General features: G+C 48.2%; 2 protein-coding genes across 4 annotated transcripts in view; both read left to right on the top strand.

The window, feature by feature from the left end:
• Positions 1-18,638, top strand: part of KIZ (kizuna centrosomal protein) — a 29,035-nt gene extending 10,397 nt beyond the window's left edge. The window contains exons 7-13 of one of the 2 annotated variants that reach the window (XM_053937095.1): positions 3,095-3,229; positions 3,745-3,903; positions 5,069-5,204; positions 5,922-6,066; positions 10,078-10,177; positions 16,799-16,842; positions 18,403-18,638. In XM_053937095.1, the coding sequence (XP_053793070.1) occupies positions 3,095-3,229; positions 3,745-3,903; positions 5,069-5,204; positions 5,922-6,066; positions 10,078-10,177; positions 16,799-16,842; positions 18,403-18,506 (823 nt within the window). In that variant the 3' untranslated portion in view covers positions 18,507-18,638. The remainder of the gene's footprint in view (positions 1-3,094; positions 3,230-3,744; positions 3,904-5,068; positions 5,205-5,921; positions 6,067-10,077; positions 10,178-16,798; positions 16,843-18,402) is intronic. The other variant, XM_053937096.1, reaches the window with a different exon arrangement.
• Positions 18,639-22,226: 3,588 nt separating this feature from the next.
• Positions 22,227-25,301, top strand: part of XRN2 (5'-3' exoribonuclease 2) — a 32,681-nt gene continuing 29,606 nt past the window's right edge. For both annotated transcript variants that reach the window (XM_053937191.1, XM_053937190.1), the window contains exon 1: positions 22,227-22,364. In XM_053937191.1, the coding sequence (XP_053793166.1) occupies positions 22,290-22,364 (75 nt within the window). In that variant the 5' untranslated portion in view covers positions 22,227-22,289. The remainder of the gene's footprint in view (positions 22,365-25,301) is intronic.

The following is a 25,301-nucleotide window of genomic DNA, read 5'->3' as shown; positions in this document are numbered from 1 at the left end:
CACAAGGCCTGTCCTCTGCTGCAGGATTTTGTGGCCAACAAATGCAGCGCAAGAGCATCAGGCTAGATGCATCTGGGCAGGATTTTCAGCCCCACAACACCCTCATGAGACAGGGAAGTGCATCCCTGCAGAGGGGGGCAGTGCCCATGGCGAGATGGTCCCCGGAGCTGGCCCAGGTCGTCCGGAAGGGCTGGCTCAGGTCACCTGGGAGGGCTGGCAAGTCTGTTGTGGGACGTTGTGCAAAGGAAACAAGCGCTTTTACCCCTGGAGAACAAGTGCTCCTGCAGAAGGAGTTCTCTTCTGCCAGTTGGTTGGGTTTTCCCGTCTTGGTTGTTTGCAGTGTTTAAATCTGTCAATGTCTGTTCCTGGGCATGTTGTGGTGGTGCTGATGTCAGTGCTGGTTTGGGTGTTGACACCTGAGCAGAAACTGGGGGCCATGGGCAGAAGCTTCCATAACTTTATCCTTTTCTATTTGCATTGGGCTGTTGCTCACTATGGAAACATCATCTGATTTACATGTAAAAAGCTTTCCCCCTGTCCTCCCTTTGTATCCCACCTGTTAATCACAGCAGAGCAGGCAAGAGCACCGAGTGCCTGTCTCTGTGAGAGGAGTCAGAGCCAGCTGGAGCGCCAGCAGTTTAACCTTGTGTTCCCTTCCCGGTGAAGCCTTGCTGTGCAGTGCCTGATGAGATGCAGAGCAGCTCTTGAGGCCCAGCGAAATTATACACAAGGTTTGAGCACCTGCATTGTCCCTGGCGCGTGGCTGGAACTGCGGCACAGAGCTCTCCTCCCGTTGTGCCAAGCTGAATGCCTCTGCTTCTCAAGGCCATGGAAGTGGGATCACCACTGCTTGCTGGTGCTGCAGAAAAGATACAGGTTTTAATTTGCTTTACCTGAAAATGAAAAGGCAGATCCACCAGCAGGAGTGGAGGAGCAGCCGTTCCCTTGTTGTACTCACAGCCAGGTGGGCTTTCCAAGGCACCTGGAATGCAGCATGCACATTTGAGCCTTGCAAAATTAAGTGGCCAAAAATCTTGTGGAAAAGCTTGCAAGTGTTTAGTACATGAATTTCAATTGTATGTGTTACACAAAGTATGGGAATGCAGCTTCCTCTGCTCTGTCAGAACACGGATTCACAACATGCGATGTCCTTCCAATCCCTGTGGTTTTGTCTTGCAAAATTCCTGTGCTGGCTGAAGAAATGTGCTAAAATTCGCCAGATTCTGTGTATTTGTTGCCTTAAGTTGAAATATCTGTAACTTGGACTCTCCCACTGCAGCAGTGTCACTGTGGCATCAAAAGGAAGCATTGTTCATACACTTCTGGTGAATTACCTGTAATGAGTACAAGGGATGATGTTGAAAGGAGCAGAGACCATGGCTGACTCCAGAGGCAAAACCAGTCCTTGTTGTATGCCTGGAAATCACAAGTTTTTATCTTTGGAGCAAATGCCTCTCCTGCCTTACTGCAGAGATCCCAGCCTCTGTTTTTTAAGGAGTTTTGGGTTTTTTTTCCACAGCAGTGAAGTGTTTGCAGCCAAGGAAGGGAGATGTTGTTGGGAAAGGTGATTGAGCAGAAGGTTTTCATCTTGTTGCAGGTCACAGTAGGGTGCTGCAGCTTTTCTGCCTCAGTTATCAGAACTGGTGATTGTTGGGCAGTAACATCAGTGTTCTGCCGTCAGTGTTCCGACAGTGTTCAGAGGCGCTCTCCTGCCTTCTCACTCCCAGCCCCACGGGAAGAGCCTGGGATGGTTTCCTATCAGCAGCCCACCAGCACCACGGGGGCTCATGAAGGCTCCTGGTGTCCCCTCCCATGGAGCTGCTGATCCAAGGGGAGAGGCTCTGTGTCCTCTTACCATTCCCTGCAGCATCCAGCCCTTTCTTTGAGGGCTTAAACTCGGGGGGTGGGGGAAGAGGGTCTCTGCGAATTAGTGTGGAGAAAGATGATGACTATTTTAAGGCCTAAGCTGAGGGAGTGGAAAAAGGCAGAGCTAATGCCTGTGCTGCTTCAGCTGCATTGAGGAGGACTTAGCACAGATGGATTGTGCATTACAAAATGTAACACATAATTCAAGCTGTCAGCTTAATCAGACTGTTTCCAGGAAGCAACCTGTAAAAGAGAAGGACCTCTTGTTTGCTGACCTCTGATCCGTAGCCTGCTGCAGATTGTCATACATTTTGTTTTTCTTTATGTTGGTGTCCCTTCCTTCCCCTTCCCTTTTTATTATTGTATCCTCTCGAGTGGCACCCTGGAAGGACCACCCAGCGGGAGGAAAACAATGGGAAACAAGCCCGCTGCTGGAATACAGAGTTCGTAAGGCTGGGGGAAAAGAGAAAGCACTGTTTAACTGCCTATGTGATCTCCCGGGCATTGTTTTGCTTATTAAATATCTAGGAAACTCGACTAAAGACACAGCAGCCCCCACTTAATTGTTCACTGTTGCCCAACATTTGGAGGGAAAACACAGCTTTGGGCACAGCTCAGCACGAGTGTGCAAATGCTGCAAGTTTTTGTGCACAGAGCTTCTCCCTGGAGGCAGAGTAAGCCAGGGTTAACTGTGGAAATATGTCAGCTCCTGCATGTGGAGGAAAGAAAGAAAACTCTCTTTTGCCCCAGCTGCGGTGTTCATTGCTGGGGAGACCTGGGCTGGAAGCCCCACAAAGAGGCAGCCGGGGACCTGAATAGCCATTTACACTTCTGTCCCGGGATTAGCCCGCGGCATTGTTTCAGTGGTTAAGTCCTCATTTGCATCATTATAGAGGTGCAGCTTCATCAAAACCTCTCTGAGGTTCCAGGCCTGTGCCCGTACCTGTTGGTGGTCACCAGATTTGTTTCGCTTGTGGAGGTGAAGGAATTAAAGTGCTCGGCACAGGGGTAATTTCCATGCAGCAGCTCAACCCGGGCTGATTTTTGGATGGTTTGTTTGCACATGTGCCTCCCCCCTTCTCCCTTCCTTCAGAGCTCGGGAACATGGTTCTTGCCGTTTGGAAAGCTGGAACAAATCTGTTTATTTTCCCAAGGGGTGCGATGGGAATGCACTGATGAGCCTTGTCACATGTCGTCGGTCACTCCCACCTTGTCTGTCCATCCGCAGGCCCGGCGGGATGCGGGCCGAGCTCTTGGAGCTCTGCCACGCACTGCAGCTCCTGGAGGGCCTGGTGGAGAGGATGAGTCCACGGCACCAGGCACTGTACCAGGGCCAACCCTCGGGGACAGCGGAGCTGCCCAGGTGAGTGAGTGCAGCCCGGGTAACAAATGGCCCGTGCCAGAAAAACACAGTAAATGGAGCAAGAGAGCAAAGGGAATCCCCAGAACTCGAGTGTTGCCAAAAGCAGTTGCAGAGAGCCCTCACTGTCCCTCCTCAGCCTCTGGGCCCCTAGGTGTAGAACTGGAAATTGTTGGTAACTTTATTGACAACGATGCACAGCCTCCACAGACTGAGACTCTTGTAGGCAGTTGATGATAGGAGGATTCCTTGGGAATTAGGGAAGAGGAGCCCCAAACAGGCCTGCCCCCCAGCTTGCCACTGGAGGCGACTCCACTCAGGGGATGTGCTCAGCTTCTGTCTCTCTGAGAGGCTGCACCTGGTATGTTCCAAGTGCTGAGTGTGACCTCCCTGACCAGTCCCACATGTGTCACAGAGCACCACAGATGTTTGTTTGTCCCTCTGGCTGTCCCCTGGCTGTCCTGTCTCCTGGAATGGGCTGTGCTCACAGGACTGGTCCCTCCTGCTTTGTGTTGCAGTGCTTATGCTGGGTGGCTGACTCAGTGTGACCTTGAGGTGATGGAAGCTGTGGTGCTCCGGCAGCTCCAGGCCGTGTCCCAGTGCGCATGGAACAGGAGCCTTCCACCAGAGAACACTGGCGAGGCTGTGAGCAGAGCAGGGCACGAGGAGCACACCAGGTACAGAGGACATAGAACCCACCGGGGGTGAGGAACATCTTTGCCTCTGCCCTGGATCCATGCTGCCCCTCTGGCACTGAGGCAGCCAGGCCCGCACTGGCAAACGGAGCCGTCGGAGCATGGAGCCTTGTGGCACTCACAATGGGAGCATTCAGGAGTTCATTTATTTCCCTCCCATTCCCCAGTGGTGGCTCCTGCTCCACAGGAGCAGGCCTGTGGTCCCCCCAGCTCATCCAATCCCTAGTGTCTCCTAGTGTCTGGCAGGCAGGGAACTGCAGGAACTCCAGAGACCTCTCAGCCAGCCATTCCCAGAATCTGAAAGTAAGGACAACAAATGTAATTCTAAGAAAGAAATTACTCTGTTTGAGACAGAAGATGCACATGGCCTTTGAAAACAACAAAGTGCAGTTATTCAAAATGGGCTTTTTTTTCTGTGTATATGCCACAAGGACAAGTGAGAATTACTTTTTTTCAGGTCTCTTTAACCCAAGAATGAAAACAATTTCCATTCTGTCTTGCTTAGCTTCTGTCTAGACCTCCCTCCCTGTCGCAGGCTCTGCAGTGCTCAAGTGCTGGCAGGATCGGGGCACTTGTGAGCGCTGCAGAAGGGTCTCTGCAGTACCTGCCTCTCTTGCGAGGCTGATATGCCTGTGGGCACCAACAGCTCCTTGTGTTTCCTGAATGGTTTCTTAGGGACAAACACTCTTGGAGTTAATTGGAATTCACTCCTCTGAAACTTCACTGGAGCAGCAGGAAAAAAAAACAGCTTTGGCAAACAAAAGGATTGCAGGATTGAGATTTTCTACATTAAAAGACACCTTAGTTGCTTTTTTTCCTTTTCCTTTTTTATTCTTTATGAGCAAAAGACAAGCCTGAGGCAGTGGGTGCTGGGCTGTGCCCCAGGGAGTAAGCGAGGCCGTGGTGCTGAGACCAGGGTTTGGATCCTAAGCCTCAGGACAGGGCCCGCATGATGATGATGATGATAATGATGACGATCACCCCTGCCCTTCGATCACCCCTGCCCATCTTGCAGAACTCGCAAGTGGTTTCCTACATTTTCCACTTCGAACATTTTTAAAAGAAATAGTGGGAATTAAGGACCAGATGGGTCATGGCTTTTCCCAGCACGTGTGGATGGGGTGTCTCACTGAGGTTTGTTCCTCAGGGACACAGACATCCTGTGGACTCTCCTGAGCCACCATGGCTTGTTCCTGAAGCAGCACTGGGTTCAGCTCCCGGAGTGGGTGGCAGAGATGTTTGAGCAGCTGCTGGCTTCGGGAGAGGAGGAGCAGGACCACCAGGTGGGCACTGACACCTTGGGTAAATCAGGGGCACTGGAGACTCTGCACCATTGCGGCTGCGCCCTGGTGGGATGTGGTGGTCAGGGCAAGGATGGGCAGTCTGTGGTTAACCAGCCCTGGAGTCTCAGGGAAATATATCCAGTGCTTCATCCCACAGGAAAAGGGACTTTTTAAGGTTCCCACTCTTCATGCCAGTCAGGCATTGGAACAAGCTCACTCTTTGCTCTAGTGCAAACCATCACGAGGCTTCTATCTTCGTCTTTCTCTGTGACTTTTTATCATGAATTATGTATTTTGACTTTTTAAAGCAGAGTGAGGTTTGGTGCTGAACACACAGAGCATTTTATAAATGATAGCACACTCATGGTTTTTCTAAGTTAGTGCAAAAGTTTATAGCCAACTATTTAAATAAATCAATAGAAATGGTATTCCATAGGCTGTGAGTGCCTCAGCCCCTTACTGTGCTGTTAATCGATTGATTTACTAAACAGTGAGAGAGTTCGGGCAGAACAGAGTAGATTTTACAGACTCAAGTCCTTATTTCTGTCCCAAAACCAACCCCAGAGGAACACCCTAGATGTCAGGTAGTGGAACATCTAACAGAAACACCCTGAAAGCAGATTACCCCAGGAGTGTACATTAGCCTGAATAATGTGGGTTGGAAAACTCTCGGGGGAGGATAATGGAGCTGTGGCTGTTTCTGTTTTGAATGCTCAGACTGTGCTGGAACTGAGAGAGGCCCTTCCAGGAGAGTGTGGGGATGAGCCACCTGTCCAGAGTGATGAATCCTCTCTCAGCCTGCCATCGATCCGGACCAACGATGGGGAAGGAAAGCAAGGGGAACTGGCACAGCGAGAACCAGGTAAGGGGTATTCCAGCTCTGGCTGCCACTCCAGGTTCCTGCTTTGGACATAGGGGAGTTCTGTCCAAATTCCCAGGGGACCATGCCATAGCCACTGGTAGATCAATGTACATTTATGATGGATTTGGGGGATTTTCCTCAATATCTCAGTATCGTTTGTGATTCTAGCTTCCCAAACTAAGTGATGCCTGTGGTGGTGGATTTTTCTGCAGGAGAGGAAAGGCCAAGCCCTGTGGCCGCTGTAAAATGGATCAGTGAGTTCTGTGTTCATATTTACAAAGCATCTCCCATTTAGGAACTGGGGGATGTATTTGCTGCCTCTTGTGACAAAGCCAGACCACAGAAGGAATTGCCAAAATAAAAGGGTTCATGCAGGGCCATTTACCAGCTCAGGATGTGCCAGTGTCAGGGAGAGCCCAGTTCGTTCCTTCACACAAGGAAGAAATACATTATTCCAGTGATGGCAGCTCGCTTGCTCTGCTCCTGGAGCACCCCTTCCATCTGGCAGCAGCAGGCAATTAGGCTGCCGTGCTCTTTGCACAGCAAATGCAAACAGGCTGCTCCAGGCTCCGAAATCCACGCCATTCTTATGTGCAGAGGCGACCAGACTTTGATTTAAGCTAATTTCCTGCAGTGGGTCTGGCACACGCCACCACCACCAGGCATTGCTGCAGGTTGTTTGTTTCCCAAATCAGCTTCAGCTTCAATTCCTCAGGACATTTGGTTGGTTTGTCCTTCTGTGAGGAAGCTACAGAGAAGCAGGGTAGCAAGTTCCCAGTGGACACTGTTTTTATGAGCAGTAATGGATAGTTTAGATCAATAAACAAGAGATAACAAAAGTGGGAAATTAAAGGGAGTGGGGCTTAAAAGCAAGCAAACTGGTCTGATGGCTGCTGCTTTGAAATGGTTTCATTAGGGTGTGTTCACATCCAGAAGTCACAGGCTGGAGTGAAGATGAGAAGAGGCAAGAAAGTGTGGTGGGAAAGATTCCCATTACAGGTGGAAGAGGTGGCTGCATATTAACCTTAGGCCCAGCATTCGACTGGGTTATACAATCACACCCTGATGGCTCTGTGCCGCAGGCAACTTCAGAGGGAGCAAACCCAGCTGCTCGCCCTGAGCACAGATTAAATGTCACATCACAGAGCCCGTGTTGGCAGAAACAAAGGTGGGGAGCACAGTGCCTCTTTAATTCCTTGTAATCATGTTCCACGTTTGCACCATGTGAATATCCTCTCCTCAAGCCTGTTGGGGCCTGCCGTCGGTGTTACAGGGGTCAGTCTCTGTGGTGAAGATCCAGTAATTATATGGCCAACTCTAGAGAGTGCTGGTTTGATTCTTTCCATGAGTAATTGACTGGGGATCATTAGAATAAGTGTGGAGCAGATCCCTGCCAGGCAGGAGCTGTGCCTGTGCCAGCCAGGAGCCTCCTCTCTGCCTCCCATCCCAAAGCTGCCTGATAACAGTGGCTCCCTCCAGCCAGTGCCATCACTGAGACTTCCTGACCTCTCCTGGCTCTCCCTGCAGGTCTGCAGGGAGCAGACCTGCAACTGCTAATGCTTCCTGTGTGTAAAAATCCCAAGAAGCTCCTCAGCCAAACCCAGTAACACCAGTTCCAGCCCGTCCCTTGCAAGGGAGCTGTCTATGCTGTCCCTCTGCCTCTAAGGTGAGGCTTCTCACACCTCACTTGAAAGCCAAGCTGCTCCTTTCAGACATGATTCATCTTCAGCTTGTGATTTCTGCAGGCTTCTTATTCCCCTCCTCTCCTCTCCCTGCCAAGCAGCTGCTCATTCCCTTTTATCATCACCATTTGCTGTGGCCCTGGGGCTCTGGAGTCATTATTGAATGTCAAAATAGAAGCCATTGATAGTCAAAATAGAAGCCACATCTCTTGTATGTTGGCTTTTGGGCTCAAACAACTTGTTTTGATGGGTTTAGATGAACTCATATTTGATGGCCATCCATACATGATTGTTTTGCTGTATGACTTTTTCTGAGCTTAAGGGATACAAAATTGGGTTAATTTTTTTTTAATTTCAGTATTTGCTGCATTTTTAAAGTTTTGGTTTGAAACACCAGAAGCCTTTTGGGGGCTTTGGGGTTTGATAGACTTCACTGTGAGAGCTGTGTGGACACACTTCCAAGCAGTGTTTAGGACGGCACTTAGGGAACGCTTCTGGAGTTTTGGTTCATTTTTCTTTTACTTCTGTTACATAAGAAGAGAACCAAAACATTAATTTGCTTGAATATCTGTAAATGTTCCAGAAGTATTTGTGTTGGTTCTTTAATGCTCTCTTTGGAGCTCATGGGAGGCCACCTGTGAATAATGGGCTTTAAAGGGATTGTACTTGGTCCACAGGCTCCTCTCTGGCCCAGAGAGGAGCTGGCTGATAACAGCAGTCTCCTGTGGTACCATGTTATATGAGGATACAAGGGGGAGAGGTGGGGCTCATTCTCAGCTCCTCCATGGATGCTTTGTTTTTTACGGGAAGACGCAAAAGAAATTGTTCAGCTCTTAGACTATTCCTGAGGTAGGTGAATAATGTGAAATTAGGAAGGATAAAACCCATTATTTCTTGTTTTGCTGGATGACTGTTTAAGAGTCTCATTTATGAGTAGGAAATTGCTGATTTTATTGAAGGGGCAGGTTTGTTAAATCCTTAACAAAACCAGATTCTCTCTCTTAACTTGTCTTTGATTTGAGCAGGCCTTAAGGTTGTAGAGGATTTGAATAAAAATGGTGTAACTGCTCCACTCCTTGGGCTCTGCTTTACAACAGCTGGAATGTCACCCCCAGCTGCTCTCCAGGTCTAAAATCTCCTGTAGGAATAAGGAGGAAAAGCCCTGTTACAAAGAAAAAATCAGCCCTTCTTTATGTATTATATGGGAACCTGAAGGAGCACAAGCTGGATTCTGCCTTCCTTTTCAGGCCACCTTTAATGAGCCAACAATCGTGCAACCACTTCTCCCACATGTCCTTCCGGGTGAGGTCCTCCTTTGAAGATTCCGAGGTGCCACTTGGAGTGCACCGATTGAGGCATTTAATAAGTCTCACTCAACCTTTTGCTCTGTTTGATATCATTTGATACGTTTGGGATGGAGGGCCAGCACCAGGTTGGACACTGCACTTAGGTCAGTCTGGATGATGCCATCCAGCAGCTCATGTTGGACACTTAAGTTCCTAAAAGACCTCTGAGTCTTTCTGAAGTTGTGAATTCTGGGTGGAAATTCTTCACCCATCTCTAAGCAGAGGCAGCAGCAGCTTGAGCGCTGGTTTTGGGGGAGAGGCAATGCCATGAACTGGGATACATCATGGGAAAGGGGGAATAATTTTTTTTTAAAGTCCCTTTATCATTTTTCCCTCTCATTCTTGATTTCTCTTTCCTCCTGGGCAGGCTCTGGCACCTCTCTGCTGGAAGTGCCTGAGACCAAGCAGGACTTTTGCCACTGCAATCCAAGTGCAGAAGGGACTGGGAATGTGCATAGCCAGTTAAAAAGTGGAGAATCCAATGTGGACAGAAATACTGAATTGTCTTGGGTAGGGACATTGGTGACAGCGGGGCTTGGTTACAGTTTCAGTACTGTAGATAAAAACATATATATAAAATACACGTATGCAAAGCAGCCTTTTAAAGTGGGATTGGTGCTTGAGCAAGATGAGCAATTGTCTGACTTTGTGAATGAATCCATTTGCCGATTTTTTTTTTTTTTTTTTTTTAAATCAATCTTTACAGAATGGAAATGAGATCCACAGAAAAGGGGGAAAGGGAATAAAGGAAAGTGGGGATAACAGGTTTTTAAATAGCTGGATGTTTGGCTGTTTAAGTCACAAAAATCTTAAGATATGTGTTTAATTTTTATAGGATTTATTTATTTTTTATGGTTGAAAACACAGGTATCAAATAGCACTGACAGAACTGTAACATTCCAAAATAATCTACATTTCAGATTATTTCTTCTTAATGTAAATGGGAACTTGGAAAGTTCATAGTCCCTGTTTTTCCTGCACAGGTGGGGATTGTGGCCACGACAGTCCTGAAGGAAGCAACAGTTTGGGAACGCATTTGGAAAGCAGCTCCTTGTCGGATGGAAGTGCTCCTCCCTTCTCCAGGTAAGGCTGTAACACTGGTAATGGTTCCATGAGGGAGAAACCCCAACAGAAAAGGGCTGAAGCTCCCCTGATTTATGCTTTTACTTGGACCAGGCTTAAGGTTGCTGTTTCTGTAATCAAACACTGCAGGTTTGGAACACCGCAGGATATGAGCTCCTCCTTGCTTTTAATCCTCTTGCTCCACAGATTTTTAGGCTGTTGTGGGTGAGGCCAGTTCTGATTCTGCAATTGCTGTTAAAATAATAGAATTTCTATAATTCAAGCACATTAAATACGAGCTGTAACCAAGCATTGATGACTGGTGTTCCTGCTTTTGTGTGGTATTAATTCTTACCATCTTAGGTTCAATTGTCTTCTCTTTTCATATTTTCTGGAACTTTGAGAATGACAAGCCAATGATTATCCTGCTTTGTGCTATGAAATGCAGGTGTTCCTGTAGATGAGTTTTTGAGATGTTATATTTTAGCTCTTCCCTGAAGCCTGGGACAGCAGGAATAGCAGGATAGGGCCCTGAGAACTTACAGGATCACTGCGGCTGAGTAAAATGTGTAATTTAAAATTAACTATTTTTTATTTAAAATAAAAATTGTCCAAAGTAAACCTCATTGCTGCTACACTGCTGGCCAATTGTGCCTGCAGCCACTTCTGCCTCAGTTAGAGGCTGTACATTTTTTTTGCCTTTTTTTTTCTTTTTCTCCAATTTTAATTTGAAAGAGACTTCAAATAATTCCCTCTGGTCTATAATTCCAGGCCTCAGAGTGCTCAGCAGCAGCACACTTTGTGCAGGGATACGTAATGATGCTGCTTTACAAAACCAACGGTAATAAATCTGTAAGTCAGTGTAATGAGTTAGTTTCTGTAAATGGCTCAAAGCCACACTGGGGTTTGGGAGTAGCCCTGGGTGCCGGCTGCCCAGAGCGCAGCACAGGGAGGAGGAAGAGGCAGAGCTGTTTGCAGCTGGGCTGTGCCATGCGGTGCCGCAATTCTGCAGCACTGCAGCTCTGCTCCTGGCAGCCACTCCTCGGGCTTTATTGCTTTCACAAGTGGTCTCAAACCCACTACTTGAGAATAAACATCCCTGCGAGCTCAGCCGTGGCACTTTATAAATTCTCCTTTGCCATGTTTTGTCACTGAGCTGATGAGTGACCTCGGCGTGGACCCCACCGGACCGGAATAAAAACCATGGCTCCTCTGATGTCCCCCAGACAATAATTATCATGCGCCAGTTAAGCCCAAACTACAGCTGAGGGATTTTACTTTAAAGCAGAGGCTTGGGCGCAAAAATGCATTTATAGCTCTTTGTCTGGCACCTCATTATGTGTGGGCCTGATTCATTAAGTAATTGGTTTGCAGTTGTTTACATGAGTATTAAGGCTTTCTATTCAGCAGCCTTTGAGATACACATTGTGCAAATGTTGCATGTTATGAATGCAGAATGAGGGGCCAGGGCCTGGCCCTATTGGCTAAACACTGCGTGCTGTTGAAAAGCAAGAGAAAGAGATTGGGTGCTGTTTTGCATAGCAATGACTTTCTTAATAAGCTTTACAGATTGATACACACAAGCTATAAAAGATGCAAAGAGATACTCTTAGCACATTTATCCATGCTCATTTCACTATTATGGGCCTGGAGAAGGGGAGAATTGAGGGCTTTCATACTCGGGTTTTCAGTGCATGTCTTCAGTGCATGAGACTTAATAGAATCCGATGTTTATTGTATTATAAATCATGGGGAAGTAGGCAGATCTGCAACAGTTTATTATTAAAGATTCTTTCAATGTAAATCTTTTTCTGCCATTGTATTTCCTACAGCAAAATCATTTTGTGGTTGAGTGGGGATGAAAGGCATAATGTACGACGGAGTGAGTCTTAATAGGAAGCTGCTCTCCGAGTAAAGACCACTTGTTCCCTTTTGTTCAGCGGTGCATGCCAGAGCTTCCTCTTCTCCCACAAATGCTGCCTGCTCTACCTCCAGCAAGAAAACTGCTTTTCCCTGGCTCCTTTAGTTTCCTGGGGAAATATTTCTATGCACGGAGATGCACCTCTGGGTGGGGTGTCAGGGTGCTGCAGCAGGCGAGAGGGCATTAAATGACATGGTCCTGGGGGAAGAAGGTATCAGAAGTCAGGGCTGAGGATGCTGGCGAGTGCAGGCGGGTGGGCAGCTATGTGTGTGGCATTCCGGGGGACTGTAGCGATGGATGCAGCCAGTGGAGGTCACTCCTTTTCTGGGAATTCCCCATTTCGGATGCAGGCGTTTTATTTTTCTTTGACTTGTTTGTGCTGTCTCATTTCCAAATAATCTGGAGATTAAAGGTGCATTATCAGCTGAGAACCAAAGCTCGCTTTGGATTTGTCAGGAGACCAACACGGCATAAAGTCTTTTAAACTTTAATTAATCTCCTGGAAGGACTCTAGAGGGTGTCTCTGAAGGCTGGTTTTCAGCCCTGTTGCCCAACACAGCTGTAGTGACATGCAAGTAGAAGTTGGCAGAGTCGAATTCATCTCTTAATTGTTCCTGGGCCCGTTTGCTTTGGCCATTGGGGGGCACTCGGGTTCTGTGCATCCCCCACTTCCCCCTTCCCAAACCAGTCCTGACACCAAAAACTCTGCTGTGCTCTGAGGAGACATCCCAGAGCTTTGGGGCTGGCAGTGCTCAGGACATGCACAAATGCATTTCCCTTGGAAATCCAGGAGAAGTGCCATCGTGTCAGTCTGGATTCCTGGGAGGTGCACTCAGAAACAAGGCAGGATCCAATGGTTTTATCCCCTCAACATACTCCCAGTTGTCAAATGGCTTCTGTAAGAAGCTGACTGAAAATTCCAGCAAGATTTTCTGCTATTCCAGCTGTTTGTGTGAGCTTTGTTTCCTCTGTCTGCACCCTCAGCTGTTGCAGAAGCAGTGCTGCTGGGGTGGCACTGCCCTGCCAGGTGTATGGGGAGAGGCACCAACATCTGCCAGCTGAGCACAGAGGAAACAGTCGATTTTTTTGGCACTGCCCCTGCTCTCCTGCACAGCTTCCTTTCATCAGCGTTGTGATGCATCTTTGTGTCAGTGGGGTTTTTTTTCTCCAGCATGGTGAATCCAAACAGAGACTGGTCTTAGACACAGCTCGACAGAAATCTTTGTGTCCTAAAATAAGGGTCATCCTACTCACAGTGTAATTACTGAAGTTCAGTGTTACTACTCCAGCTCTGGCATGATGAATGGACTTTTGAATTTATACTGCCTATGTGACACTGTGCAGAATATGTACTGTAGGTATTTGGTTTTCCAGGGTGGGAAAATTCCTCTGTTGGCATTTAGGATTTCCCAAATTTTTTGGGTGTCTTTTTCGCTTGACACTAAAACACAGAAGTTCAACAGGTACTTTAGCAAGTAGACCCTCAGGCTACGGTAAACATTTTCTGCTGTTTTCCAGCAAGCCCCCTTGATTACTTTGGCTCTTGTTGTCCTGGCATTTTCCTTGATGGCTCAGGTTTTAGCTTTTATATTTTTCAGATTCTCTACTGTTTTAGTATGTAGATCTGAGCTTCATATTAAGGGAGAGTAAGGTCTCTTCACAGAGTAGGTAGACAAAACAATTCCTTTTCTAGCTGGGGACCAAGGACAAACAATACAAATCTCAGGCCCAAGAATATAAACAACAGCGGAATGAAGAGAGAAAAACAAGGATAAGACTTGATAACCTAAAGCAATTAGCTCCAATATGCAAATGGACCAGAACTTATAAAAGTGAGAGAATTTGTGACCGGTTGTCCATTTTTGTGATCATTTTGGGTTCATCTTGGATGTAGCCCTGGTTGGGCTCTTGTACTGCCCAAGGTGTATCCATTGAGGTTTTTTAATAAACATCTTCTTTATTCTTTAACTCCATCTAGCTTCTGTTCTAGGTCAGCCTTCACAAGGCATCATCCTCTTAATATTCATTTTCATTATAGAGGAAAAAATATTTTCTTGGAGCTTTTTCATTCCTTACTGTTGCAGCATCTTCAATACAAAAGGCCTGTTTCATCAGAGAAATGGAGAGATTAAAAGGCTCTTTGAAGTGAAACTGGTTTGGGTTTTCTCTTTGTCAGAGCCTGGGTTCAGTCTGGAATTATTTTAGGGAAGAAGCAAATGTGTAAATGGATATTGGAGGGTCACGACAGGGGATTAGTGAAGGCTCTGGAACCAGCCTGGCTCCATTTATAGCCCGAAAATGTCTCGGCAGAGGTCTATGCCCATTGTGTGCTGCAGCTGCTGGGTGAGCTGCCATGGCTGGGGCTGCCGAGCGCAGCTGCTGCGCGATCCAAAGGTGCTGCTGCATCTCTCCAGCTTCGCACACCTCACTCCTGAATTTATCCCCTGCAGCATTTCCCAGGTTTGGGCTGGGGGAGCTGCTGTTCCTCCTCTGGCCTTTCTGACGTCCTTGCTCCATTTTCTGTATCTGCCCAGCATTTCCTTGTGCTGACAGCTCTCCTGCCAAGCCTTTGCTGCCCCCCTGTCCCCATCTCCCTTCTCTGGGGATGGCTGTGCTTGGCTTTGGCTCCGGGCTCTTTGGGGAGTGAACCCCATTCAACACCTGGTGGGTTAGCCCCAGGAAGATGAACCCCAGGGAACAGATGGTGTTCGGTAGAACACAAACATCTCTCTCCCTGCTCTTCTTAACTTCCTGGGAAACTGGGATACCAGTTGGAAGGTCTCCAGATGTTTACACAGCCATGGTGGTCCTTTCTCTATGGATCCCTTAGCTGGATCTGGAAGACCAAGCCCTGGAGATGTGGGCAGTCCTCCCTGGTGATCCTCAGCACTGGACCGAAAGCACTGACTCACTGGTGTTTGTTGTGGGGTTGCACCACAGAGAAAAGTGGGACAGAACTGAGAAAAACTCAGTTGTCAAATGGCTTTTGTGAGAAGCGAACTCCCAGGAAACCCATGCTCCCTTCTCAGCAGCAGGCTGGGGTGTGGCCAAGGGGAAGCGATGGCTGCTGCCCCCTAATCTTCTCCTCAGCTACTTGAAATGGTTCCTGTGCCAGCATCCACAGGAGGAACCTCGCCAGCTACAGCTCAGCAACAAGTGATTTCCTGCTCCATACCCTGGGGAAAACAGCGCAGCCTCTTGAGCACATTTTCATGGACTGAGCCTGGGATGCTTGGAGCACCTCCCGGGAAGTGCTGAGGACTGGGAGATCTGGCCAAAGGGAGCAGGAGCTCAGGGTGTTCAGCAGGACCAGCCCAGAGGCTCAGGTTTCAGATCCTCTCTAGGTATCCTGTTGAGTGAAGGCTTTTGAAGGAGAAGTGAGAGTATAAGGCAGTGCGGAGTCTTGTTTGGAATAAAAGGGAAAGCTGGTGGGATGGTGCACTAAAGGAAAGTTGGAGAAACATTTGAAGCCAAACAGTTTAAAGTTTTTTACTGAATAAGGTCATTATGAGTTACATCATTGTTAAAACTCTGCTAGAGCTGTCACTTGGTACTCGCACTTCTGCCTTGGTTTGGTCCCTTGGTGGAACCTGGGCTGTGTTTAATATTCTGGGAATTTCTGTCTGCAAATCAGGAGCCTTTGGAGAATAAATAAGATTAAACAGTGGGAGCTTTCTCTGGGTTAAAAGGAAGAGTAGCTCCACCACTGGTAGCTTCAATGTGTGAAACTTTATATGTGGCTTTCCAGCTGCAATCCCAAATTCTGACTAAATACTGAGGGTAACGCAAGTAAGGAATCATCTTTGCTTTTTTTTGTCTCCTTCACAAATGCCTCCAAATTAGTGGAATATTTGCAGCTCCCCACTTTAAGCACTTCTATATTGGCTGCCACATTTGTAAATGAAACACAGCAAATCACAGATATTTCAGAGAGTCCTGTTGTGACTGAGGCCACAGCTTCAAACTGCACCTTGACATTGACTTACATTCCACTGGTGGGCCCAGTGATGTACCAAATATCTCCTATTTGATCTTCCTTATTAAAATCAGCTGAAGCTTTATTTTTGGAGTTTCTTGCAGGGCTGCTGCTGTAACAGTTAATTCTCCCCCATGTTTGCCCCTGTGCGATTATTCCGCAGCCCCAACACAATGCACGCACTGCACACAAAAGATCAAAATGATTCCAGCTTGTTTGAGAGATTCAAAAGGACCTGTGATGCTCCAGACACAAGAGCAGCCATTTAGCAGAGCAGGCTTGGGCTGCACACACATCAAGGTAGATCAAAGGCAGCGGAGATTGCACATTGCCGTGGGGCTGGGGGACAGTGCCGGGACCTGGAGTACCACAGGGAGGAAGCGCAGGGAGCAGCACTGGGTGGGATTTGGTTTTGTTTGGATTTTGACTTTCTGTACTTTGTGTGCTCTGAAAGGCAGCAGCAGCTTGGCAGGGCTCTGCTCCTCTGTACCTTAACTCAGTGCTGGTGTAAATCAGTGCTGTTACCAGGGAATGACTCCAGGAACAGCTGGACCAGTGTCCCTCCTGCACATGAATTTCTCCACCTTTTAGGTGAAGAAGTCCGTGATTAAATGGTTATTTGAAAAAAAAATAGTTACAGAAGTTACTGGGTTGTTTTTTAAAACCATTTCACAGTATTTTTTAAAAAGTCATTTACGTTTTTTTAATTGGAGACATTGTGCTGATTGTTTGAAATATTTTACAGGACTGAATTGCAGAAGGAAACAGTAACTGCCATAAAATCCAAAGGTAAGAGACAAATGTTAAGCTACTGAAAATGAGTGTCTTTCTAGTTAAATTTATACCATAGAAGGCCTCCTGGAATGTTATGACCTGTATAAGGTAGAGAGAAGGGGAGGCTGTCTCTGGTGGGAGCCAGCAGGGAGCTAAGGAGGACAAATCCAGGGCAGAGAGATGTTTGTTTGGGGCTGGTGTGGAATGGGTCGAGATCTTTGCAGGGTTTAATCAAATGTCAGTTAACAGCAGGTGGAGGGAACCTGGAGAAGGAGAAACTTGGGGGTTCCTTGGTCTTCTGTGTGACCTGGGACGTGGGTGGGTGCAGCTGGAAGGTTTTGTGTGTGGCCAGGCTGCTTTTATTCTGAATTGATGTCTGGACCCTGCGTGTTTTTGCTGCCCACACATTCCAGTTCCCCCTTTACCCCCTGCAGAGCCCACCAGGGCCTGCAGCCACCTCTGACAGAGCCTCCTGCCACCATAGCAGCACTGGGAGCCAGGATCCCTCCACCTCGAGCCCTGCTCTGGGTGCTGGCAGTCCGGAATGGCCTGGTTTTAGAGATGTGGCATTGAACTGAGGTACAGATGCCATCAAGGACAGCTGCTTTGGTGGCACTTGAAAGGCTCTGGCATGCCTGGCCCCTTTCCTGTCTTGGAGCCATTCAGCGTGGCAGCCAGCACGGGGCTGGCTCTGATGTTCCCAGTAGAACACAGCCGCACGGCCCAGGGGGCTGGAGGATGGATGAAAGATACAGATGCTGCATTTGTAGATAAGGTATTCATGGAGCTGGTGCCGTCAGAGGCACCAAAGTGTCTCAAACATGAGCTGCAGTGTCTGTGTGAGTGTGACAGCCTTCCTCCTCCCACTGTCCCTGGCCAAGCCCTGAGCCTCATTCCAGCTGCCTTTGGACAGCCAGCAGCCTCTGGATTAGGTGGGAACAGAGAGCATGGCTCTGTCAGCTACTGTGGCCCTGACTTCATGTGCCACACTTCCCACTCTGTCCTATGCATGGGTCAAAAGAATTCACGTCTCCAGAGATCTCTCAGGCACTCTGAATTGCCTTTCACTGCTGCTGTCAGTAAAAGGGTTTGCTGATTCCCAGAGCCTAAGGTTAAATCCACGTGCTCCACTGAGATCAGGCCTGCATGGATCTGCTCTGATCTCCAAGTGGTGATTTTTCATTTGTGATGTCATTGCTATTTTTGTGCCAATCCTGTGATGTCATGTCACCAGTCCTCTGGTGACTTAATCGCAGGGTCAAGTAGTGGGGACAAAGGGGAAGAGAATAGACAAAGCTGCAATTCAGGCAGCATCTGGTCAAGTAAATTGCTTGGAGTGGAAATGTTCTGCCCAGCTACCTTGCGGCACAATGGAGTGGGAGCATTGAATGAGGCCGCTGTCCAGCAGCCACTCTGCTGCCAGACATTGTGCCAGACACGCACACCTGGGGCTGAGGCTCCCAGCTCCCAGCCCTCGGTCAGCCTCAGGAGACCTGTCCTGTGCTCATGGCTGTGACAAGTGGCACAGCCACAGAAAAGGTTTTACATCTCTGCTTTCCGTCTTCTCACCCGCAGCATTCTGGGGCGAATCTGACGACAGCTGCTCTGAGCTCGAGGCTGCTTTGTGCCCACAGTCCCATGGCACAGATTCAGACGACTTTGATGACTTCTATGACTGAGATTCTCCCACTGGCTTTTGGGAAGAAACAAACTGTTTTCTTTTACACAGTGAGTGTGCCACAGGCTGAAGCACTGCCTGTCACTTAATTAGCAAAGAAAATTTAAATACCAAATAAACATAATGGAGCCTATATATTGTCTGTGTGCTCTCTCTGACCTGCAGTGTTCTTCTGCTCTGACGGGAACCCTGCCCCATGACAGTCCCCTCCCGAGGCTTGTGACATCCCAATATCGGGACTCCAGTGCTAGACGGGGTTTGGGAAGAAGCAGACAAGCATTGTGGGTATGCAGACAGGCACTGCTGGGGTGGGCTGGTATGTTTGATCTTTATCTTCTGCAACAGATCAAGCAGAAGAAATGCATAAAATGTCCATTTGTAATTCAGCACATTTTGGAACAGAGCAGCATTTACATGTGGCAAGCCCCAGTGCTTTCCTGCTTTTCCCTGCTTTGTGAAATCCATGCTGGCATTGCTGTGTGGACATCACAGTAATTGGATGACTCCAGGAGCTTCATGCATTTTTAATTTTCTTCTTTTCATTCCTTTTATCTAAAATTAACATGAGATTTTCTTTGGGACAGAGAAACCAGGGGACATGTTAAAGCTATTCATAAATGACGACAAGTTCAAAAGCAGAAAGCAGCACACCAATTAAGCTGTGCTGTGCTGCACCCCACGTCTCCCAACACAGGCACCAATCTCTGCACCCCATCCCTCAAAACCCAGCTAGAAATGGGACCAACATTCAGTTTGATAAGAGGAATGTGTAGGCTGAGAGCTCAACAGAACAAAATGACTTACAGAAGGCTTGGAACTGAGCAAGAGCCCTTGGCACAGCTGGCTACTGTGGGTTTCAGTCTGCCATCCGTGAAGTTGCAGCCTGGAATGTTCTGGGAACAGGGAAATCTGCTGCACCAAGGATGGAGTTGGGTGAGTCTGCAACCAGGGCTGACATCCTTGGAGACTGCTGGGCTCGACTAAAGGACTGCAGCAACTGACAGAATGAGAGGACATAGTCTTAAGCTGCGCCAAGGGAAATATAGGTTGGATATTAGGAAAAGGTTTTTTACAGAAAGAGTGATAAAGTACTAGAATCGTCTGCCTCGGGAGATGGTGAAGTCACCATCTGTGGACGTGTTTAAAAAAAAGACTAGATGTGGCACTCAGTGCCATGGTTGAGGTGTTAGGGCATGGGCTGGACTCAGTGATCTTGAAGGTCCCTTCCAACATAGTGATTCTGTGCCTAAAGCCAGACTTTACTGAGGGCTTTAATGTCCTTTTTACCACACCAACTCCCTGTGTCCTGTGGGACTGCTGCCTGCTGCCATTGCTGTGGGGTGGGCATGTTGCTCAAGGCCTGGGAGGAACGTGGAGAGGAGGAGCAGCCCCTCTGGGAAAATCCAGCAGCTTGCACTGCCAAGGGACATTGCCTCAGCAGTGCAATGTCTTTGGAGCTCTGAGCTCCTCCTGAGTGACTCCAGGCTGATGATGTCAGCCCACCTTCTGTCTGTTGCATGACACCAGTCTGTGGGGCTTTCCACCGCCAGAGTCCGGGTCAGCCCTGACAGCGGCCCATGACAGGTGACAGATGGCTGCAGAGCCACATGCAGCCAATCTCTGCCTCTTGGTGTCAGAGCGATAGCCAAGTTCCTCCAGAGCGTTATTTATGATACTCTTATTGTGCACAGACTCATTAGATGCAAAACATCCTGCCAGTCAACTTCCCCATGCTCCTTCACAGCTGGTGACAGGTGACACTGACGGACAGAGGGACTGGAATCAATACACCCTGAACAGATTCCCATCAGCACGCCACTCATCAGAGGAAAGTGCCCGAGTGGGAAGCTTTCCCTGCTCCTGTCCAGGGTGCGCTGCTTTGTGCGCACTGGATGTGCAGTTGGCAAATGAGACCTGGGCTCACCGCCCAGCACAGCTGCTGGTGCTCAGACCAACTTTTCAAGGAATTCTTTGCTGCAGTATTCATTTTTCCAGCACTTGTTTACTCAAGCAATTATAAGATAAGGTGATTGCCTTTCATTTGCATCCGCCTGCCTTCTGTTTTCTTCGTCATTATCAGAAAAACAACAGATTGCCCATAAATACAAACAAAATGTTCATGTTAAGCTGCCATGCTCCGTACAAAATTCTGGGAGGAGAAGCACTACAATAGGAAGCTTCAATCAGGGGACATTTTGTAAGGAACAGGTAAAGGAAAATCTTCAGCTGATACCACAGGTGTGGTGCGACTACAAAGTTGCAGGGGAAATTTATTCAAGTCACAGATTTTATTGAGAGGAATGACAACGGAAAACGGCTTAACAACAGCCAAGTGAGGATAAGAATAATGAGAGACACAATATTGGGTTAATTTATTCTACAGTGAATTAGCCACGTACCAAGGTTCCCCTCTGCTCCCCAAATCGGCGGCACTGACTCAGCAAGCACTGCTGAGATTTTGTTATTTTTGTTAATGACTCCCGGGCCACCGTTCCCTGTCCTTGGCCCTGTGGCTGCCCTGCTAATGGAGCTGATGTGTGGCAGTGGGACACGGCAGAGCAAAACCCACCTTGTCTTAATCCCCTTTAATTCCCAACCATTTAATTTCATTTTGGTGCCGTCGAACAGTCACAAATTAACAGTATTTGCTTAAGCCATAGGCAGAGCAAGGGCACGGAGACTCTTTGCCTCGTGTTGCTCTCAGGAATCACGTAGAGCCATTTCCCACTGGAAATGTCCCCTCAGAGGGCACAGAGCAGCCATGCCCTGAATTGCTCCTGTTATTGCCAAACACGGGATAAGTAAAAATTGTCTGAAGTCGGGATGTTCTTTAATGTAAGATTTTTGTATACTTTCATGCAGAGACCTAATTAGTGCATCCCTTCAAGGACACCCTGGAACCACCAAGCTTTAAGGATGTAGGAAATCTAGATGTTGATGCCTATGTGTACATTCCTAACTTGGCAAAGCACCCAAATTCCATGTATCCTATAGCTGAACTGTGTTTGTTGTAACACTGAAACTCACACCTATAGGCCAAGAAGAGGTGCAGACCCTTCCCCTGAGCACGTGGAAGAGTTGGCTGGGATTATGTAACTTGTGGAAATTACTGATCAATCCTAAGAGAGGCTGTGCTGGGGAAGTTGCCAACTCTGGATTTCTGAGTATAAGTAACAGTGGTTGTGCTGGATTTAGGGAATATATTGAGCATGCAGCTCACGCAGCACTGAAATAAATCATCTATGTCTCTCTTAATTATTGACTTGTTGGGCAACACTGCCATGTGTGCAGCCTAAAGCACCCCACAGCAGCACCCCATGCTTGCTTTTTAACAAGGTGCTAAGGGAAGGTGATTCTCCTATTAAACTGCTCGTTTATGGCCATTTTTGAAGAGAAGTTGCCACACTTCTTGTCTTGGCTGAGCATGAGGGCAGCAGTGGGGCTGTCTCAGGCTTTGCTTTTCCTCCTGGATATCACTTTTGTGCCCTCTGGTTTTGCTTTTCCCCTCTGAGCGTCCCTTTCGTATCCCAGAAGCTGCCCAGACACGTTTTGGGGGGCGCTGTCCCCTCACGCTCCTGGCCTCCCCTCAGGCCACCGTTGCTGCGCCCTCAGCCCGCACCCAACATGGCGGCAGCGGTGGCGCCGTGCGCGCACCCACGTGACCGCGCACCCACGTGACCGCGCACCCTCCCTCCCTTCCCGGCGCGCCCCGCGCCGCCCCCCGACCCCGGAAGTGCCGCCGGTGCCGCGGGTCCTGCTCGCCGCAGCCCGTCCCGCTCTCGCCATGGGGGTCCCGGCCTTCTTCCGCTGGCTCAGCCGCAAGTATCCCTCCATTATCGTCAACTGCGTCGAGGAGAAGGTGAGCCGGCCGCCCGGCATGGCATGGGCCCGCTGGCGGCCGCCCCGGGGCTCCGCGGGGCGGGCGCGGGGGGCCGGGGCCGATGCGGCCGCACCGGTGCAGTCCCCGGTGCTGAGTCCCCGGTGTGCCCCTGTGGGCTGCCCCGAGGCCTTTCCAAGGCAGGTCAGTGGGTGGATGGATTGGGGCTTTGTTTGGGTTTGGCTCGGGTGTTGTTTAGGATTGGGTGAGGTTTGGGTTTTTTTGGGGTTTTGGAGTTTTTTCCGGATTTTTAGTCCCGGTGGAAGGGGCCGCTGTGCAGGAGGAGTTATCCCAGCGCCTCGTTCAGTGCCGTTGGCGCGCGTGAGCGCTCCTGGAAGGAACGGGCGCGTGGAGGAAGTGGGACTGGGCACCGGAGCAGGGAATCGAGTTTCCCTTCCGATTTTCCCTTCTCCGGCCGCTTCGCTGGAATTCCAGCCCTTCCCGACGCCCTCGGCTCTGCCCTCATGCGACTTCGACCCGGAAAAGTAGGATTTGAGGCAATGGTGACATTTGAGTAGGGAGCAGTGGGAGTGCTTTTTGCTGTTTCTTGAATGTTTTTCACAGTCCTTGCTTTCCCACAACTTTTTTGGAGGAGAATTAGAAGCCGCAGCAAGCTTCGGGACTTGCTGGAATCATGAGTGCAGCTGCCTCTGGCGCTACATCCAAGACTTACACCAAGCTTGTGCTTGTGCTCTAACCTTGATCAGCTTCAGGGGGTTTTCTCTCGTTGCTGATGTTTTCTAGTTCAGGATAAACATTTCCTGGCCAAACAGGGAGCTGGTTATTCCAATGACATCCTCTAAAATCTGGCTTTCAATGGCAACAGCAGCAGGTTTCAGTGAAGGCTATGACACAGCTGCCTTTCCAGGCAGTATTGCAGCTGAAATGATGTTTGTTTACATGTTTTTTTTGGGCTGGTTCATTCAGGCACATGCCTGCAACCAGGAGGATGTTGTGCCGTCCTGTGGGACACAGCGGGAGAGGACAGGGAGGATGGGGGTTGGGGGGGGGTTCCCTTCAGCGGCAGGCTTTCAGTTGCTGCACCGTGGTGGATTTACTGTGCCCTGAGCGTGGCAAGTTCTCCTCCTCAGGGCTAATTCAAGCCTTTCTGAGGAGGCAGACTCTGGAGTTCTTGCTTTCTAAACTGCTTTTCCCATAGGCTTTTCCAAATAATTTGTGTTCTGTTTTGTTAGATTGTACTGGCTGCGGTCTGCTTGTTTGGAAAGTTCAGGGCGTGTGCTGGGGCTTCTTCCTCTCTGCTTCTCCTCCCACAGTGTGCTCATCTTGGGGAAACACCTGGAAGATGATAAAGAGTGGGAGCACGGTGGAGGAGATCAGGGAAAAGAGGATGAAATGGTGGAATTTCATGTTGAAGCTGCATGTGTGCCATGCCTGCAGCAGGCTGTTCAGCTCTGTGCTTTTCCAGGGTGTTTTTGTGTTTCAGATTCAGGCAGTGAAGCACAGGTTTGGTTAAAATTGTGAGTTGCTGTTGTGGTTTTATTACAGCTGTGATTTCAGGCCCTCAGCAAGGTAAGAAGTTTGTTACCTGTTGCTGTGAGAAGTAAATTTTTAATGGGAGATAATTAAGATCTAAAATCTGTCTGGGAATTCTTGTAGGGAAAAAAGGGGGGTTGTGGGCTTAACAGTTTCTCTTAATGCTGTGCTCCAGCAGCACTGGCTCTTCTGGTCTTTGCACCATGTGACCTCTCCTGAGGCTCTGGGAACCCTCAGCCTCTGGGGCTGTCCTGGATAACCCTTTAAGATCTGTCATTGAAAAGCAGAAACAATTTAAACAGCAATTATATCTGTAATAGTTCGGGGCAGTTGTCTCTAAGAGCAGATTTGCCTTTTTCAGCACATTTGTAAATGTTAGATTAATCTCTGTGTAATCAAAGCTGCTCTCACATTTAGGCAAAACAGAGGTTTGCATAGCCCTGATTTTACTGATTGTGTGTCTTTTTTTCAGTCTTCAATAATTGAGTTTGTACCAGCCAAAGTTATTTATTAAAATAAGTGGAAAGACACAACAAATTCCTTGAATTGCATTTGCCATAAGTGAAGTGGCAGGTCTTGCTGTCCTCATCCATGTTGCCTTGTTCCAACTCAAAAGCATGTTGCAATTACAGCCAGGACAGCACATGGATAAATCATACTCATTAACATTTTTTTATATTCAAATCTGGTCATGAATCTGAGAGTGGACTAGGACAGCAGGGAGAAGCTGTGGTTTGTCTTAGTGTCAATGAATTTAAGCTTCTCTCATGATGTAATCAGCTCCATGTGTGTTTTAGGATTGCTGTAAATCTCTCTAATCAGAAATTTTGTATCTCCTGGTAGCTTGTCTCTTTGAAATATTGAAAAGTTGATCCTTGTTCTCTTACCTTGCTAGATTAATCAGATTTAAGAAAAAGAAATAATTTTCTTCTTAAGCTAAGCAGGAAGAATGAGAGGAAGATCTTGAAGATAATAAAAAATCCAGGAGAGACTATTCTTAATCAAATGGACAGGAATTAATAAAGCTGCAGCTGAAGTATCATGTTTGAAGATCTGTTTTCAATGGTTTCAAAAGAGGCTGTAGATGAGAAGTGAACAGTTTAGTTATATGACAAGAGATATCGCTGCCACATACTTCAGCCTTCCTTCCACACGACTGCTGTATGAGAACCCCAGTGGGTTTGTGAAGGGGGGCTCATTTTCTGCCTCACAGAGCTGGGATTCCTTCTGAATCCCATTTAGCTCTGGAGAGAGGGTGGCTGGGGATCAAGGAGAATCCAGGGGGTAGCCCAGAAGAAGGTACAATGTTTGCACTGACACTTAGTTTCTGCTAACACCACCTTCTTTTGAGTGTGTGTGTGTGTGTGTCTGGAGAGCTCAGTTCAGTAAAGGAGGCAAACAGTGGTGCTTGGGGGTGGCATCTGT

Source organism: Vidua chalybeata, chromosome 3, assembly GCF_026979565.1.
Source record: "Vidua chalybeata isolate OUT-0048 chromosome 3, bVidCha1 merged haplotype, whole genome shotgun sequence".
Taxonomy (NCBI): Eukaryota; Metazoa; Chordata; class Aves; order Passeriformes; family Viduidae; genus Vidua; species Vidua chalybeata.
This window is presented reverse-complemented; position numbering and strand designations above follow the sequence as displayed.